Source organism: Ammospiza nelsoni, chromosome 1 (assembly GCF_027579445.1).
Source record: "Ammospiza nelsoni isolate bAmmNel1 chromosome 1, bAmmNel1.pri, whole genome shotgun sequence".
Classification (NCBI taxonomy): domain Eukaryota; kingdom Metazoa; phylum Chordata; class Aves; order Passeriformes; family Passerellidae; genus Ammospiza; species Ammospiza nelsoni.
In genome coordinates this window covers 36,447,853-36,466,718 of record NC_080633.1, presented here as the reverse complement: position 1 = coordinate 36,466,718, position 18,866 = coordinate 36,447,853, and the positions used below count along the sequence as shown (strand labels likewise).

The following is an 18,866-nucleotide window of genomic DNA, read 5'->3' as shown; positions in this document are numbered from 1 at the left end:
GAAAATTATGTTGTGACAAGTGTAGAGAAAGGAGTTAAAACAATTTGATAACTGGCTTATTAAAATGGGAACATAGAGAAAACAAGGAAGAGCAGGTATTTCAAAAGCATGCAGACTGGCTGAGAGGGGTCTCCAAGTACTGTTTTAGCCATAGCAGGTGACGTTGGAGCTTACGTGGTGGTGAGAACTATTATAGATGGCTTTCTTTTGACAGTGAATCTCATGAAAAATACAGCAATGGATCCAATTCTAAGATGTAACTTGAAGATCAGCATGTCCTACTGATGGCAATCAAAAAAATGAAATATTTTCAGGTGCAAAGTCCAATGATAATAGAGCAGCATTCCTTCACTCCCTAGTTACAAAACAGTAGTTTAAATGCAATGGCTTCTAACCAAGAGCCAAGACCTGGTGATGAGAGGCAGTATTTCAGAAGGCATGGAATAACATGTTCTGCTGAACTCCACAGTACCCAAACCATAAAAAACATAAATTCTCTTTCAAGTCAGGGATAACTGCAGAAATATTGGGAACCTAGTCATTGCCTCTCACACTGTAAATAAAAACTCAATTGCCCACCCATATACCAAGTCAAAAGTGCTCCTCAATATTTAAGTATATAAATTTCTTTTGCTCTGTTAGTGGATTATCTAATCTGCCAGAATATTACATTTCCTTACATGTTTTATTTTGGTGAACCTGAGTCAAAAATTATTAGAATATAAATAACCTGAACAAACAGTAAGGGAAAAAAGCTCAGTGGAAGTGTCATTTTGCTGGAAAGCTTAAGTAGTAACAGTGGGTAAGTAAGAGTTCCAACTATTTGAACAAAATTGATTTTATTCCTTTAGTTTTCAACTACCAGAAGCATTTGAAGTGTTTATGTGGCTATCATCCTAGTATTCTTCTGCATGCAGCTCAGATTAACCATTTTCCAATAGATACTGGGTACTGTGTTTATCTTTAATGGCATCCAGAATGGCTGGATACTACCTTTCCCGAAACCATATTTTGCTTTGAAGTACATGTTAGAAAATATACTCCTTCTCTGTCATTCATTACTTGCACTATTAAACAAAGTCAGTCACTGTACGGATGGGATAAATAAGACAGACTCTGCTCCAACAACTCAGAATCCAAGTGTGAGGAAGAAAGAGAACAGATGGATACAGGAAGAGTGGGGAGTACAATGAAAACTATTTTGGTTAAGGTGGTAGGAGGACATGTGTCAATCTAGCTATATTTGTAGGATAATTTTAAAAACAAATTCAAAGGAAGTAGCCTGGTAGATGTTTACAGAGAGCCTGTGGGACAACATGACGAGGACTGAAAATCCAGCAGGCACTGGAAACTCTTGCTACCAAATGAGCAAACACAAGAGAAGTGAAAGCAGCTCAGTCCTGACGCACAATGAGGAAAAAAAACCTAAAAATCCATCCAGGGACAGACATCATCAAAACGACAGCCAGGAAAATGACGTGTATAAGGCAAAACTAGGATGGTCAAATGGAGAGACAGAATAGTGTAGCTGAGAGCCGAGAAAACAAGAATCTGAAAAAGAATTCTGGCTGCACGGATGCCTAGGGAAGGCTGTGCCTATAAAAAAAACATATGGAAAGAGATATGTATATTTTTTATGAATCTGAATTCTTAAAAATGAATTCATCCTCAGTTTGAGCAAAGAGTGCTGAAATACACATTTATGCATCATATTAACACTAAACTGACACTGCTAAAACTCCATACAAAAACTTCAGTTTCTGAATTAGAACAGAAACCTCAGAGACCGTTCCTTGCAGGTATTGTCAAGGCAATATTTTCCCTTACACACATAAATTTACCCTTACTGATTTTATATTTCCCAAGATTATAGAATCATAGAATGGTTTGAGGTTTGAAGGGACCTTAAAGATCATCTACATCCAAACCCTCTGCCAAGTGAAGGAACACCTTCCATCACACCAGGTTACTCAAAAACATTCCAGTCATATCTACCTTTAATTAAGTTAGGTAGTTCTTTGTCACCAGCAAGCTGTGTTTAGAAATTATTGCTCCCCGTAATTTAATGAATATTTGGAATATTCTTCTGAGCTTCCAATGCTGAACACCAAAATGAATTCCTAAGTCATGGCTCTCTCTTTTAACCAGGGATGAGCTCAGACAGTATTCGAATTATAAACCAAAAAATGCAATGGAAGATTCAAAAGAGGAGTTCAGTAATTATGTGATTTGAGTACAAAGGAGGGTATAAATGGGGTAGGGTGACCTGGACATTCAAATTCTTTACTTTAGCAGAAATACAGGAGCATTTTAGCACTGTAAGAGATTCAGTGAATGGATCAGATTATCTTCAAATTCCCTTTAGCACATAGCTTCTATTTTCTTGTAGCATCTTTAACTGGCTTAATAGCGACAAAATAAATGGCACTGCAGTCATCTTGAAGTTATGTGGATTTTTTGTAACTCTGAAAAGAATAAAAGTACACTGGGAAGCAAAGCAATATCATGTTCCCATATCTTTTCATTATTCATGTACCTAAAATACTTTCAATAACTACTTAACTAATAACAATGTATTGAGCTAAATTAATATGCTGATATGGATAAAACAGAGAGGTTTTTAATATTATTTAATTTTAAAGAACCAAAGTGAGGAGAGATGTTTATAGTTGAATGTGCTCAGAGAATATTAATAGAAAAAAACCTGAATTCTGAAAATAGCCATCTCAATAATTGTATCTTTACTTATCCAAAAGGCTATCAACCAAGGAAATAATACTGCATTTATTTCCAAACTAGGTCTGAATTCTATAGGCGGCCAAAAGTCCTATTATTAAACTTAAGATAGAAAACAGTTCAACAGAGTGAATCTACTTTGCCTTTTTAACAAAATTCTCTTATAAGCCTGGTTATGACAACAAAAATTTACTGCTTATTGGCAGCTTGTCTACTTCTTATTTTAGCAGCTTTTCCACTATTTGAGCCCTAGAAGGAAAAAAGGCCAGACAAAGGCATGATTTTATTTTCTCCTTATCCAGAAACTACATGAGAAAATGTATAATCTTTTACTCGTAATTCAAATAGCATCTGCTGAGATCATGAGATCAATAAGATAATCTTCCAAACCCATTGATACTAAAAGTTAATTCATCTTAAAAAAATGCCTTGACCCTGCAGGGCTAAAGCTGCCCTAAATAGCAGGATCTATTACATAATCCATACTTAGGCTTATGTCATCACACTGGAGAGTTCTCATTTGAAGGAGATCAAAATCTCCACTATTTAGCACAGGCTTTAAGTCTTTAGCATCTTAAGCAAAGGATTCCTGGACCCAACTGTCCCTCATGTAAAATAAGGCAGTAAGACTCAAGAAAGTCAGATATATGGAAGTTTACAGGAATCCATATAAGCTAGTAGAAAGCAATCTTTTCTGAAGAGCAACAATTCTAAAAAATAAAAAAAAATTGGGCAACTGGCTTTTGCCTTACCTCTAACCAAGGATCTAAACTGCTTAAGACACTGGTGACACTAAAAAATTTAAGCACATTATCACCACATAATTGGGAGATGATTTAAGAAGCAAGCACACATGTCTACCAGACAAAAACATCCTTACAAAAGCACAATACATTCTGTTTTTGGTACTGCTGTGGTTTCACCCCAGACAGCAACCAAGTGCTGCACATTTGCTCACTCCTGCTGGGTGGATGGGGGAGAGAATCAGAAGAGTAAAAGTGAGAAAACTTGTGGGTTGAGATAAAGACACTTTAATGGGTAAAGCAAAGGCTGTGCACGTAAGCAAAGCAAAACATCATCCTGTGTAAGCACTGCTCAGCAGCAACAAAAAACATCTCTGCATCATCAGCCCCATTTTAAAGCCCTCTGTAACACAGTCCCATACCTGCTACTAGGAAGAAAAATAACTATCCCAGCCAAAACCACCACAGTATTTTTGATAAATCTTTGCATCTATCAATAAGATATGTGACGTAATATTTTGTCACTCATGGTATTTATGTTTGACAATTTCAAGTAAATAGGGCAACTTAAAACTTTCAGGTATTTTGACAGTCCTTTGGTTTGACTGAAGTTCACAGTGTCTGAGGAGTATATGCTGTGAATCAAGGGGAGATCTAAAAATTCCAAGTGGGTAAGCCTTTCTTGCTGCTGATCTGAAAGCCACTGTTAACAGGAGGGAGTTTGTAAAGGAAGGCTGAGGGTGTAAGAGCATTATTTCTTTCTTTTTGGAAAAAAGGAACAAAACAAAGGGACTGGAATTTGTAGGAGAGCAGAGAAGCAAATCAAAGAATGGAACAAAATTATGGAAGATAATGGGAGCTACAGGATGCTAAATATCAGGCAGATAAAAATGTATTTGTATATAAAAAGCTTTTGTTCCAATTGAGTCATGCAAAACATGTCTGTAAATGCTTTGGCAGAGTCTTTGGCAGCATTCCTGTTTCTGATGCAAAATGTGATGCATCACTTTGAGCAAATTTGTAACATTATTTATAAAACAGTTGAAAGTTCAAAAGAAAACAAGCATGTTGAAACAACAAGGTCAGGCATGCTATCAAAACAATTAGGAAACCTTCAAAACTCAGCTGTGCCCAGATGACAAAACTGTTACAAAATAACACATTAAAAAGGGGTCAGTTTGTGAAGGGGTCAAGAAGTACTTATACCATCTATTTCAAATATATATCAGACGCAGGAAACTTTTCAGAGAACTTGTGGGAGCAACACAGAACCAGAGGGCATCCACCCAACAGATCTAAAGAAATACAGGAACCAAACATCTGAATTACTGTTACACAACTATCAGAAGGCAATGTTCTCCTGACAATTCAAGTTTCACCAAGGCTCTTGAAGACACTGAGCTACCACATCAAAAGAAGAAAAGTTCTCACATAGAGAAAGAGGAACAAATGGTTAAAAAATTTCAGTGCGAAGAAAAATCATTCTCTTTGCTTCCTGTAACCTTGTGTTTTCATTTGTGGAAATGACTATAATGACAAACTACTGTCCATGTATAAAATACTTGTAATTTCTAAATTCAAGATGTAATTCTATGAATCTTTGCTTTCTATAATTTGAAATGTCTTTTCACTCTAACTGGATGTGCCTAAATCACAGTAATCTTTTTTTGTATATTTGGTTTTTTGTTGTTTGGTTGTTGGGTTTTGCTTGTTGGGGGGAGGTTTTTTGCTATAGTTGAATATTGATTTTAAGTTTTGGAAAATACAAAAATTGCAGCAAGTTCTGTATAATATTTTTAAAAGCAGCTTGTACTTACCTGCCTTCTGACACTGCACGATCTTCTCATATAAGCTATCTGTATTTTCAACCAGAGTCCTGATGGTGTGAATCATCTACAGAGAAAATAAATTGAAATATACAGAATATCAGTAAAATTAAAATTTTACTTAATTTTTTTTATCTGTAAATGATGCCTAAAATTGAACTCAAATTGATTAACTAATACTTATTGTTAACATAATGAATGTACTCCTTTTTCTGGTCATAATGAGGTAGCAAAGTGCCCTAGACATAGCATAAAGGCATAAAAAATACAATGATTTTGGGCTGGGATCTGCGAATACTGAAGCAAAACATCTACTCCATAGTTCACTGCCTATCAAAGCAACTGGGAGTGATATAACCAGGCAATTTGCTTTTGGTGGCTTGGTTGAGATAACCTGGATGCAATTTTCCTCTTCCTCATTCCCTCCAACACTCAGGATGATGATCACTCATTACCCAGTGCATCCTTTTTCCTAGGCATCATTCCACTGCTTTTCCAGATTTTTTCCTCTACATTTTCCCTTTTGTGGCTAGACCTGCACTCATGTATGAGACAATGCTTTATGGAAGAAAACAAATCACTTGAGGCTGGTAGTGCAGGATAGGAAAAATGAATTATTCTTTTAGCTGATATTTCTAAACAAAAAGCCTTTCAGGGAATCCCAGCTGAATGCTCTAAGATGGAACCATGCAGAATTTTCAGCCCAGGGTATGTACTGAGAAGTAACAACTTTGCTTCTCACCTTCCCCACTGACGTCTCTGCTTTCCACTCAAGCAGACAATTTTCTCTCCACTAAAACAATGACTACATTTTTGACATGTTACTTATGTGGGTGTTCATGTGGAACTTGCTTTTCCTTAGGAGACTACCATTTGCTTTTATGAGGAGGAACATGTTACAGAGAAAAAGGAATGTTACAGGGGAAAAAAGCCCAAACCTCTCTAACACTGCTCCTCAGAGAAAAATTACTGTAAGAGGCATGACTCCCTCACACATATTAGAAGGAGCCTTCTCCAGCTGAATGACATTGAGGCTGCTTTTCTGAACATTGCTCCAAGTAAGGCATAAATCAATTTTGAGAAGCAGGCAAGCAAGTCTCAGATTTTTGATTGTGACAAGTGTGCAAGCAAGTGAGGAGGAAAAACACCTGCACAGACAAACTACTCTACAGGCTTCTGTAACTGTCAGCTGCAAAAAAATCTGGTTTAAACAAATGACAAAGCATTTAAAAATAATTCTAGTTCTATTTCTATTATTTCGGTTTGAGCCAATAAAGAAAATGATGCAAACCATGAATTTGTACTTGCTACACACCAACAGCATGTGAAAAAGCAACTTTAGAGTACATGGAGGTCATCATACTGGATAATTTAATTTAATCCTCACATCCCAATTAATCTCTTTTTAAAGTATCTACTTAGCCTGATCTATATTATGTCTGTTGTCGGGGTTGCTTTAAATAGATGTAAATTAGAATATATGAAGTAAAAATAACGTGATCAGGTTGCTAAGCTGCAAATGAAAAACTTTAGCTTACCACAGTTTAAACTGGATTGTTCTTTGAATATAAATATCAATTTTCACTCAAGCAAAAACTACCTATAAATAGAATTATGCTGATTACTATTTAAGTGTAACAAATTGAAGACAATTTAAGTAAGAGAATACTATAGTTCACCCACATAGGGAGCACTGCAAACTGACTATTCCTAATCAGTCAAGGAGAAAGCCCCATTTCACTTTGTTTCATTACTATTCAGTCTCTAAAACAGAACTCACAAATTGAAATAAGATCACAGTAAATTTGCTTGACAGGCAAGGATTTACCTGTTTCAATATGTATGTCACATAACACATTTGTTTCTGCAATGAACTTAAATGGGGAGGACCAAAACACAGCTGATGTCAGCTGTATACTTCCACTAGCTGATATTATTTTGCTAACTGGCTGAAAGAAAACCGTAAAGCAGGTTTTTCTGAATTGACAATCACCTTGAAAAATGAAACGCTGAGCACATATGACTCTTGGGCTTTTCTGGGGTGCTAATACACAATACTAAGGACTAGAGAGGGATTCCCTATCAATATGAGTCCTTTCACCTGAGCACTCTTTTGACTGGAGTTCATAAAAAAAGAGAACAACTATGCTGCCTGTTCAAGGTATTTGTTTTGAAGTAATTGTAAGAAATATTACAACTGTCCTACTCTGTTTTCCTGACCCCATGTGTTTAATAACATAATTTCTAAGTTATCTCAGTTAGGTTCTATTCCAGACACAGAGCATATCTATCTGCTCTGCTTCCTTTGTATGGCCTACATGAATATCAGATAATTTAGAAGCAGTGGAGAACAAGTCTCAGCTGATTAGAAAACTTACTTTGACACACTGCACTGATTTTCAGAAATAAGAGAATTCTAAGATGAATAAAAATGCTTACATTACTGCTTTTTTGTTTACTTTCTGTATTGACAAAAGAAGAAAGTTTTACTGATTCTGCAGATGAAAGGAAAAAAAACGAATCACTGTATTAGTGCTCTTTCATCATGGTCAGACTAACACTGGAGAATTTATAATAACATGCCAATTTCATATTTCACATTTCCAATACCCTATGATCAAAAGGAATACCCTCTTTGAAACTTCTGAAGAAAAATGGCAATGCATTTCATGTGGCAGAAATTATTCTAATATCCACTTTTATATTATCAAGACCAGTAACAGTTACTTTCATTATCTTTGGTCTCTAAAATACATACAAAGCTGTATTTAAGATTAACAGCACTGCAGAGCAAAACTGGCTGAGCCAGCAATAATTCATGGGTTGACTGCCACTACCATTCAATCACTGTTATGGAACACCCCAATTTTCAAATGTCCTTCCCTAAGAAAATAATGGAGTAGTATGCTGTGTGCATGACTAGGTGTCACCTTCTAGTTGTGCTTGATTAATAAACTAATACTATTAGCTCATTATAATTTTATTCTTACATTGCTCTTCACCACACAGTCATATTTTAGTACGGATTCAGCTATTTGTTCAATTACTCCTATGGAGTGTTTGAACATATGAATTCTTTCTAGTGTTCAAGCCAAAGTTTTAACCTCATGAAAACACTTATATAGACATTCACAGAGACTGAAAGACTTCTGGCAGACACAGCATATGAAACAACTATGTATAAATGCCTATATTTAAACAGAAAATTAATCCAAATATATTGGTATGTATATGTGTGATCAATATAAAAATGAAATTGAAAATGATGAGTAAGGAGGAGCTTCAGTGTGAAAACCACTATGTCTGCAGCAGAGTAAGACATGGAAATCTCAAGGCAAATTAGTCATGGAAATTGAGCAGAAAGACCAGGTAGAATCTGCTCTACACTGAACTAGTCTATATTGAACAAGGCAATCAATAAGCAGGCATTTTCTAACCACATCTAACTTCTAGAATATTACCAGTGACAAATCTGGAAAGAGAAATGGAAACAAATGCAATAGGGAACAACCAGTTGCCACCTGATCATTAAAAATGTATTGCAAATTGCCCATGCATATTCAAGAAAAGAACACATGCTACATGAAGTTTAGTAAGCTGTATTTTCTAACAAGCCTCTTACAATACTGATTCACATTTCTAACCTATGTTGCTTTTTTTCTGGATGCAAAGATTCAAAATATCAAAAAATTATTTTAAATATAGAACTTATAAGATACAATGCTGAAATTGCTTCAACTCGCCTTTCAATTCCCACCCCACCACCACACTCCAACCTCAGCATGACCAGAGAACTTCTCAGGCGCTCATTTCACACTGGACTATCCTACTTTTTTTTGTTGGTCAATGGAAAACAGGAAATGCAGAATTCTATGCTTTATAGCCTTGAAGTCATCACATTTTTGCAGAGGCCAGGTTAATAGTTTGATCTATTTGTTATATTCTTCAAACTCTATTGGTTAAATCATGCAAGCATTTTACCTAGTTATTCTAACAAATGGATGAATGTCAAGAAAGATGTTTTAAAAATTAAGTAGTTGTTATTATTGTTGTTGTTCAGAAGTAAGCACTATATGATTAGTCCAGAATTCTCAATGAGGATTGGAGACCTGTATTATTATATACATTGTTCCTACCTTAAAAAGCCAATGATGATGGTTAGAAATCACAATTGTTGCTTCAAACAGATGGAACTGCATTGTTAACAGTTCATCCCTTATGTGATGCTGTCCTCACAAACCAAATGAAAAACTCATTTACTGAAAAAAATCTATCCTCCTTCTCAGCAAAACAGAACTCTCCCATTAAGATGGTTACTTAAAATTATATATATAAATGTCTAGACTACTCTTTAGGATAGTTTTTTTTTTTTTTAATGTTTCAAAGTTTGCTGTCTGATCTGTTGTTTTATGAAAGAGTTAAGTGCTATGAACTAATACCATGTAAATCAATGCAAGTGCTCACATGTATGTACACATGCATATATTTGAAACCATTTCTTTAATTTCAGCCAAATTTGAACAAGATCTATTTCTACTAGGCTCACATAGCCAGGTCTTCTGGTAGAAGATAAAACATTCTGTTTATGCCCTCAACTTGTGAAAAATATGTAACTGAACTCAACCGTAAATATCACATTTAACATAGGCCTTGGGAAAGAAATCTTTCAAAACCCCAAGGATTTATCCAATCTTCCAGTGTGGAACTGGTTGGTAGCACACAAGAAGACATCAGCTGTATTTTAAAATGGAAAAATCAACCAATTATAAACTGTGTCTGGCTGATGAAACTCAGTGAGAGAAAACACCTTCATTGACGTAACTGCAACACCAAGGATGAATGTTATTTTTAGCAAGAAAAGCACACCACACATTTAAATTTCAACATCTGTAAATGTGTTGCCAATACTGCTAGACCTATATTCCAAAAGCAAACCTGAAACCATACTTACAGTAGGTATAAATCAAATCTTCATTAAAATGGCATTCACATTCTACTTTCATCCAAACCTCTACATAACAGATATATTTCTGAAATCACAAACTACACCATTTCTAATAAATGTATGTATCTTTAGTATTCAGAAGCCAAACTGGAGCTTTTAACAGCAGTAATAAACATGTAATTTCCATTTTCCAGACATTTTATTAAGCCCAAGATTGTACAAATAGCACCATTATCAAACAGCACTTCACAAAAATAGGAAACCAAACACAAGGCATTCCAAACTGCTAATAGCATCTGCACCACTTCAAAAGAAGTGTTACACAGTGAGGATCAGAAGCTGCTACCATTGCCCCAAGCAGTAACATCAAGGAAAGGAACTCTGGTATGGACTCATTATAAACTCTTTGCCCTCAAGAACCATTATAGGTACCAGGACCTCAAACAAAACATGGTCAGCTCTAATTGAATGTCTGTAAAACTTGTACCCAAGCAGTCCAGCATTCAATGTCAATGCACCAAAAGTCATTTTTGTTGTTGCACTAGAACAAGCAGATGAACTGTTCTTAGTCCTTTCAGTGACAACTGCCATGGTCAGCTTGCTCTGCAGCTGCATTAGGAGTTGTTTTAAGCGGTATGTGCTGCCTTTTATTTTCTGCTGGAGAGGAATGGTATTATAGCAAACAAGAAAGGAAATTGCTATAAAATCACATTGCAAACCTCACAACTCAAATTAATTGTGTTCTAGCTGTTCCTACAGTGTGGACACCACACTGAAAGAATTCTGAAACATCCAACTTCTAACAGGACCACCATAAACAAGAGAAGTCAACTTTTATGAAGAAAAAACAATCACAGCTTTCCTCTGCTCTTCCAAGCCTGTCACCACGTTGTAGAAGGCTACACACATTGGCTAAGCCTGATTTTCCTTTTGTAAACCCATACTGAGTTTAGACCATCTCTTTCATGCTGGAGCATTCATCCCAGTTTGGGGTTTTTCAGTACAAGAAATATATGGAGTACTGCCCAGCACAAACTCACAGAGATTTAAGGAACTGGAGTATCTTTTATATGAGGAGAGGCTGAGAGGGCTGGGACTGGTGAGCCTGGAGCAGAGAAGGCTCAGGGGGAATCTTAGGTGGTCAAACACTGGAAGAGGTTTTCCAGATTGACTGTGGAGTCTCCACCCTTGGTGATATTCAACAGCCAACCTGACACAGTCCTGGGCAACCTGCTCTGTCTGATCCTGCTTGGAGCAGGGGGGTGGGGTTAGATGATCTCCAGAGGTGCCTTCCAACCTAAACGACCCTATGTAAAAAAGAATTATAGTGAAGTTGACATCTCCAGTCAAAAGAACTGAACTTTCTGGCTCAAGATAACAATCAATAGTAACCTCTTTATAGATAAAAATCAGGTGTGGTTTTGCACAGAAAGTTCAAAGCTCTACAAACCAAAGGTAATCTTTCTCCTATCCAAATACAGTCCAAAGTACCAAGGTAAGAAAATCAAGCTGCTAACTGATACTTCTCTACACACAGAGGATTCATCATATCAAACCAAATTTCCTTCAAAGCAGTAAGGTTTTTAGCAAATGTGTTGTCTAAGTCAGAAAATATTTCTTCAACTGTACAAGAATATAAATTTAGCAGAAAAGCAGAGAGATTTAAAGTTAGAAGGGACCTCAGGAGGTCATGTGATCCTAACCCCCTTGTTCATGCAGGGCCACTTACCACGGCTGGCTGCCCAGGGCCATGTCCAGATGGCTTTTGAGTATCTCCAAAGCTGGAGACTCCACCATCTCTCTGGGCAACCTGTTCCAGTGTTCAGTCACCCTTATAGTCAAAAAGTGTAACCTGATGTTCTGACAGAGCCTCCTGGTTTTCATTTCTTTCTCCTATCACTGGGCACCAATGGAAGTGGCCTCTCTCCGGCCTCTGCACCCTCTTCTCAGGCATTCATATACATTGATAAGATCCCCCTCAGCTTTCTTTTCCCCAGACTAAACAGTCCCAGCTCTCCCAGCCTTTCTGTGTAGGAGATGCTCCATCAGCTTAGTGGCCCTTTGTTTGACTCTTCAGCACATCCATGCCTCCCTCGTGCTGGGGAACCCAGGACAGGACACAGCACTGCAGCAGGTATGCCCTCAGCAGCACTGAATAGAGGGGAAGGGTCATCTCCCCTCAAGAATAACTTATGTTATGATATAATCAGGTATTATGTTTCTCTTTAGATTTTAAAACCACTGCCTTCTTCCAAGAAAAAAAAAAAAAAACCAAACAAAAAAGCAGATGAAATTTCCCTTATGCTTACTGAATTCATTGGCATATTATGATAAAAATGTAATGTTGTACCTGACAGTGGCAGTTTATCCATTTAAGTGGAAAAAACATAGGAACAGACTCATGGCCTCATGGTCTAACCTTTTCAGCTTACCTTTCCTCTCTCATCTCTTTTTGAAATGTTTTATATTCTAGAAAACACATACATGGAAAATGGGGTTTCTTTCTTCAGAAAGAAGCAAGACAAGACTATGCCATAATGCTTTGCAGATCAAAAGATATAAGATATGAAATCCACTTACCAAAACTAATTCTTGTAGGCCTGAGAAAAAATAGGACATAATCTGCTCTTAACTCTGCAGCATCCCAAAATTAATTCATTTCCCCCAGTTTAAGAAAATCTACCAAAGGAACAAACAGTCCACAAGTCCTCCATTAAAGAGAACTATTTGCTCTTAATTCCTCATGAGTCAAGTCTATGAGAAAGACTAGGTTGAAGACAAAGTAAATATAATAATCAGCAGCTCTCTTCTAAACTATGTACCCAAGGACAATAAGCCCTTTTTAAATCCAATAGTCACTGCTTTTCACTTTCCTGATAATCTGGGTTTTGTAGCAAAATTATTTTCATAATGTTAAAACTAAAGCTAATAGAATGAAAAACCATGTGAAAAGTGGACAATAAGTAAGGACATGTGTATGAAATTAAAATATCCTCTATCTGTATAAGAAGCAAAAATCTATCATCTGTGTGAGAAAATTCATAGGTAGTTAATAGGTTATTTCTGAAATGAGAACTGTCAATAGCAGCTCTAATAGCCATAATTCCTTTTTCACACAGATGGACTCAAAAAGACAAACAGCAAATTTAAAATTTATTGAGAAAGAGAACTCCTAATAGAAATATGTAATACATATGAGAAGTTGCTCTGCATCTGACCTATTTTTATGCTCTTCCATAAACATTTCATTGGACTACATTAAAGCAGGCCAGAAAGCAACACATTCTCCTCTTCCTGAGTAGCCGTATTATTTTATGCTCTTATGAATTCTGTGAGTCAGCCATTAGACATAATGGGATTAGTGAGAGGATACAAAAAGCTTCACCATCCATGCTCTCAACAAGAAATGCAGAAATCTTGACTTCACAGAAGCATTAAATTGTCATTATCAGAGCTTTTCAATCAATGCAAAGCAGCTCATACTTTACAACATTTGGCACTGGAGCCTTGAGTACCCAAAATTAGACATTTGCTTTGTGGACTGAAAAAGCCCAGCATAAGCTAAGGTTATCATCTGCAGCTCTGTTTTAGGAAGCATAATTACAATCTTCATGTTGTTATAGAACAGGAAAATAAAAATTGATAATAAGCAGCACAACTCTTTCTGAAGAAACTGTCCAAGCTATTCACTATATTTTCCATGAATGCTTTGTTTTCAGTTTTTATGACAGGCTAACAGCTACACAATCAGTAACTACTTCAATTAATCTCAAAAACCAGGATCTACAATTACTATAATTTATTAAACATGGCAAAAACCATTACCTGGGCTATTTGCAATATTAAATTGCAAAGAATGATGGATGTTTTTTCTTAGATCTCTTCACCACCAAACTATATTCATTTATTACTTAAATAAAGACAGTTCTATTCTGCAGAGACTGATAATGAAAGTAAGCAATACTGTAGAAAGTCAGAGGCTATAATGGAAACAGTGAGACACTGTGTGTTATCACAATTTAAATACTGCATTTTTGTTGCCAACTCTGAAACTCACTGTTTTGACACACATTATAACAATCTACCACTAAGATTGAGAAAGTTGTTGGAAGTCTAAGCAGCTACATACCTCACACCTCGATGATCTTTGCAAATCTGGGGGCAGCATTAATTCATACAGCTTCCAGAGTGCTTAGCTACTTGAGCTGGATCAAAGTTGCAGGAGCTATACCTACTATCTCTAATCCACTTACTGGAAAAACACACCCTTAATGCAAAAATCAAAAACACAAGCAACTGTCTTTAACAGCTCTTTTCCTGATGGAGCACCAGGTTGAGTCCAACATTCACTTTAGCTATCAGAAAAGATCTAATAACTTTAAAAGTTTAAAAATTTAATGGTAACTTTATTTTAATACGAGCATTTGAAAGGAAACTTTGTCAAATGCTTTTGAAAACCTAAGCAGACTGATCTGCTGTGTCTACATGCTTTTTGACATCAAAGAACTCCAAGGGATTAATGAGCCCTTCATTTTATAAAAGCTGTATTGACTCTTCCTCAACATGACACATTTCTCCATGTTTCCTCTAATTTTCCTCTTCAAAACAGTTTCTACCCATTTTCACAGTACAGATGTCAGCCTGTCTGATCTGCAATTTTATCATCTTCCCTGGAAATATCTTAAAACACTGGTATCACACTAACAACTTTGATAGTCAGTTTCAAGTGAGAGAATACACACAATTAGCAGTTTTGATACATCAACTCTTGAGGCCTTTCAGAACTTGTAAATTAGTATCTCCTCTTTCTGGTGTATTATTTTCCCAGTCTTTTGCCTTTCCTATGTAATATCTTCTGTCAGCATTTCACTTACAGATGAATTCTGCAATTAGTCTTTCATAAAGAAGCGCTTCATGTGAAACCTTGATCTCCACAGGTATATGAATGTAAAAACTAATTAAGTGTTGTGGCTTTGCCTCTTTAGCTGGGGCTTTCTTTTAAACATTGATCAGCTAGTGAACTTACATAATCTTTGACTGACTTCTGTTTCTGCTTTTTCAGAAAAGAGGTTACTGTTATTTTTAAATCTGTGCAGATCATTTTTTTAATTCTTCACTGTCAGTTCTCTTTTATTTCTTATTTAACCATGGCAGGGTTAAATATGGATCCTGTCTTCCCCATTTGCACATGACTTCAGCTATTGGGAAGATGCCTTATTTTCATGAGAACCTCCTCCATGTTATTCTCCCCAAGTATTTTTTGATAAATGGTACATATTTACTTCAAACTCCCCAGGCGGTATCTTTAGTGTCTGTGATGTCTGTTCTTTTGACTACTTCTTTTATCTTTTTGTTTTGATTTATGTAGTTATGCTCTCAAGTATAAAAGCAAGGAATTTTCAACCTTCTGTGCAAAGCATTAAATTCTCTTCTTCATAATCCAGAAAATGCTAAGAGGTAAATTGTAACATGGAAAACTCATGGAGCTTGACTTCAAAGTCATGGGCTCAAGGACAACGTTCTGAAGCAGCTGGGCTCAGAACACAGCTATCATGGTCTATGCCAGTCACACACTCCTCAGGAAAGGTACTATATGGATAAATCTGAATTTTCTTCAAGGGCACAATGCAAGTGGTAAGCAGGTGGTTAAGCACGTGATTTAAAATCATGTGATATCCAAAGATTGGGTTCTGCTACAGGAGATTGGTGCTACTGAACTCAGCCTCCTCTGACACAACCAGAAACTGAATATTGAGGCCTTTGCACAAGTTGAAGCAACATATTCACTCGTTTTAGGAGAGAATTACCAGCACTGCATCCAGCATTTTTTGGTTGCCCAGAAGTTTGCAACCTCAAAGGGTAATTCGGGGAACAAAGGCTTCTCAGCTGAATAGCCCTGACACATTAGCAGGCTGAGTTTAAATAGAAGTCTTGCTCTATTTGTTTCTCAAGATACAAATATATAATCACAGCATAACTGTAATCCTCCTTACTATATTTGCACAGTAACCATAACAAAGGACCTACATCAACAACAGGAAACTAATACAGATTTTATGAACTAAATGTATATCAAAACAGATCTGCTAATCACTCTTTCTTAGGCCCTGTGAAAGAGGCAATGGATATACCCTTTGCTTCCTTCAGAATTATGGAGTTCAATCCAACATGCCCAATAAAATTCTGCTCAATAAATCTATATTAATATCAAGATGAGTTTTAAAAGTGAAGAATATTTAAAATTTTGAGCAGTAGCTGAAGTTTGAGAGGATTACTAATATTTCACCAAACCTTGATAATCAGTGCTTTTCAGATAGGCTTTTAATAGTCCTATTAGTATCAGTCCAGTCTGTAACTCTACCAGGTATAGGGTCAAATTATCTGCTTTCCAGTTCAAGTTCAAAATATAGCCTATCTTATTTAGTTTATGTCATTGCTGAAATTTCCAGCACTGTAAGATGAAGTTAACTTCTGCATGACTGCACCTGCAATCTGCTCTATTGAGTCAGTAGCTGGAAAGAGTCAAAAATAAGGTAACCGGCTTTAAGCTTACTACAGCACTGCTTATCCCCAATGATAGGGTGTTTTCCAATTCAATAGTGTCACTCTCTTTTAATACCTTTCATTTTCATTATCTCACAACCCCCACCACCAATAAACACAACCTGCCTTCATGTCCTTCCCTAGGGTGTATATACAAAATCTATTCATCTTGTTTGATTTCATTTAAATCAAATACGGACTTATACCACATTCTGTAGACATTCTGAATTACAAAATCACCTCAAAATCTAAAAAGAAAATTTGAAAATCACTCCATAAACTGAAAACTATGGAACTAGCAGCATTATCTAATTAGGATTTAATAACATCGAATCCTAATTACTGTAGCAGCACTACTGATTTTTCACACAGGTACAGTTATCTGCCTGGTCTGTGTTAGTTTTTCCCTTAGAAGTAAATGCCTGTTTGCAAAATCCAGAAAACCCTGTCCTCAGCAAATGGGACACTTCATCCTCCACTAAGGGCAAACAGAGAGCCAAGTTCTCAACAGTATCTGGCTTTATTTGTATGCTACTCTAGGATATCTCCGAAGTGCTCTTATATCATCACTGAATAATGCTGCAGACGGAGGGTGAGACAGTTTTTTTTTCTCTTGCCATAGTATAACTTTTAAGGTTTACTTACTTTTTATCTTAAAGGTTATAAGACATTTTTTAAAACATGCAATGGTGTGGAAGAGGCACTTGCCTTAACTCCAAGCTTCAGTCTGCAGCATTGATCAGTGATGGGTGTGATGACACCAACAGAGTGCATGCTGAAGTATCACATAAAGGAAGCTGAAGTTCATGAACAAGAGGGAAAAATAAAACATTGTTAAACAGTGAAAAGATGGTAGGGCGAAAAATACTCAGGAGCATGGAGAAGTTAAAGAAAAATACACCTGCAATTTTTCCCTTTCTCAAAAATTTCTAGATATATTTGGTTTTTATTATCCAGAAATGATACTTCAGTTCCTATAAAATGGGATTTTCAACCCATGACTAGTACTAGCCTTGATCACTTAACAGCTCCTCCATTAAGTGAATGCAGATAATTTAAGACAGCACTATGTGCTATTTGTTTAAAGATAAAACCCCCAAATATCTACTGACACAGTATTTTATTATCATTTACCTCACTGTTTCTTTAAAAAAAACCTATGTTACACTGAAGATACTTTTTCCTTTCCATTGCCCCGGCAGTATTGCACTTATTTGCAATTATTTCAAGGTGGACTGACTGTCCTGCTGTTAAGGTCTTGCATTCTTTCCCACTTGACAGAGCAACAATGAGTTCTTCATGCACTCCCAGTGTAAACAAATTTTGAATAATTCAAATCTTAAATATTATCTTCAATGGTTATTATCATTTTATAGAAAAGAGAGTATTTCTGACACATAAGAATCCCTTCATTAGCTAAAAAAATCATAAACCTGAAACAATCACTCTTTGAGAATGCCATTACACATGCCACATTGAGAGGGCACACAAGGTAGTGACAGCCTATGCATGCATTTATGCTATACCAATCCAGGCTTGTTTCATAAACATTGAAATCTATTTTGTTTATCCACATGATTTCATAGAGTACCTGACACCCTGGAAGTACAGAATTACATCATTCTGACCTGTACTGAGGCCTAAGCCAGCAGAAAGTAAGACAAGTAGGTAATCATTACTTTGTCAGTGCATCTGCCCTTTCTCAATTCGGCATGAAGAAATCTCATTATTAAGTGGAATTTTACACCCATGTATTAATGAATCGTGACAAAAATATCCCAAGTCTAAACTAATGAGGTAAGATTTGTCCTTTTGAGGGCTCATTATATAAACACACACCAAAATCATACAACCCCCCCCCTCCAAACCATATAACTGTCAGACTCTGATCATCTGCCACTACAGCAAATACCCATATATGAACTAAACACCATCACATTTCTTCTTCTCTCTTTGAGGAAAGGATGGTACAGATGTCTCCCACTATTTCACATGTGCTTTCAGAAATAAGAGCACAGGAATATGTCTCCCATGGCTGACTTCCTTTTCCAGCATACCCTACAGATTTTAATT

At 36.3% G+C, this 18,866-nt stretch overlaps 1 protein-coding gene across 2 annotated transcripts in view; it reads right to left on the bottom strand.

Annotated features, from left to right (window-relative positions):
• Nucleotides 1-18,866, bottom strand: part of PLCL2 (phospholipase C like 2) — a 98,879-nt gene that overhangs the window by 18,658 nt on the left and 61,355 nt on the right. For both annotated transcript variants that reach the window (XM_059475866.1, XM_059475874.1), the window contains exon 4: nucleotides 5,297-5,372. In XM_059475866.1, the coding sequence (XP_059331849.1) occupies nucleotides 5,297-5,372 (76 nt within the window). The remainder of the gene's footprint in view (nucleotides 1-5,296; nucleotides 5,373-18,866) is intronic.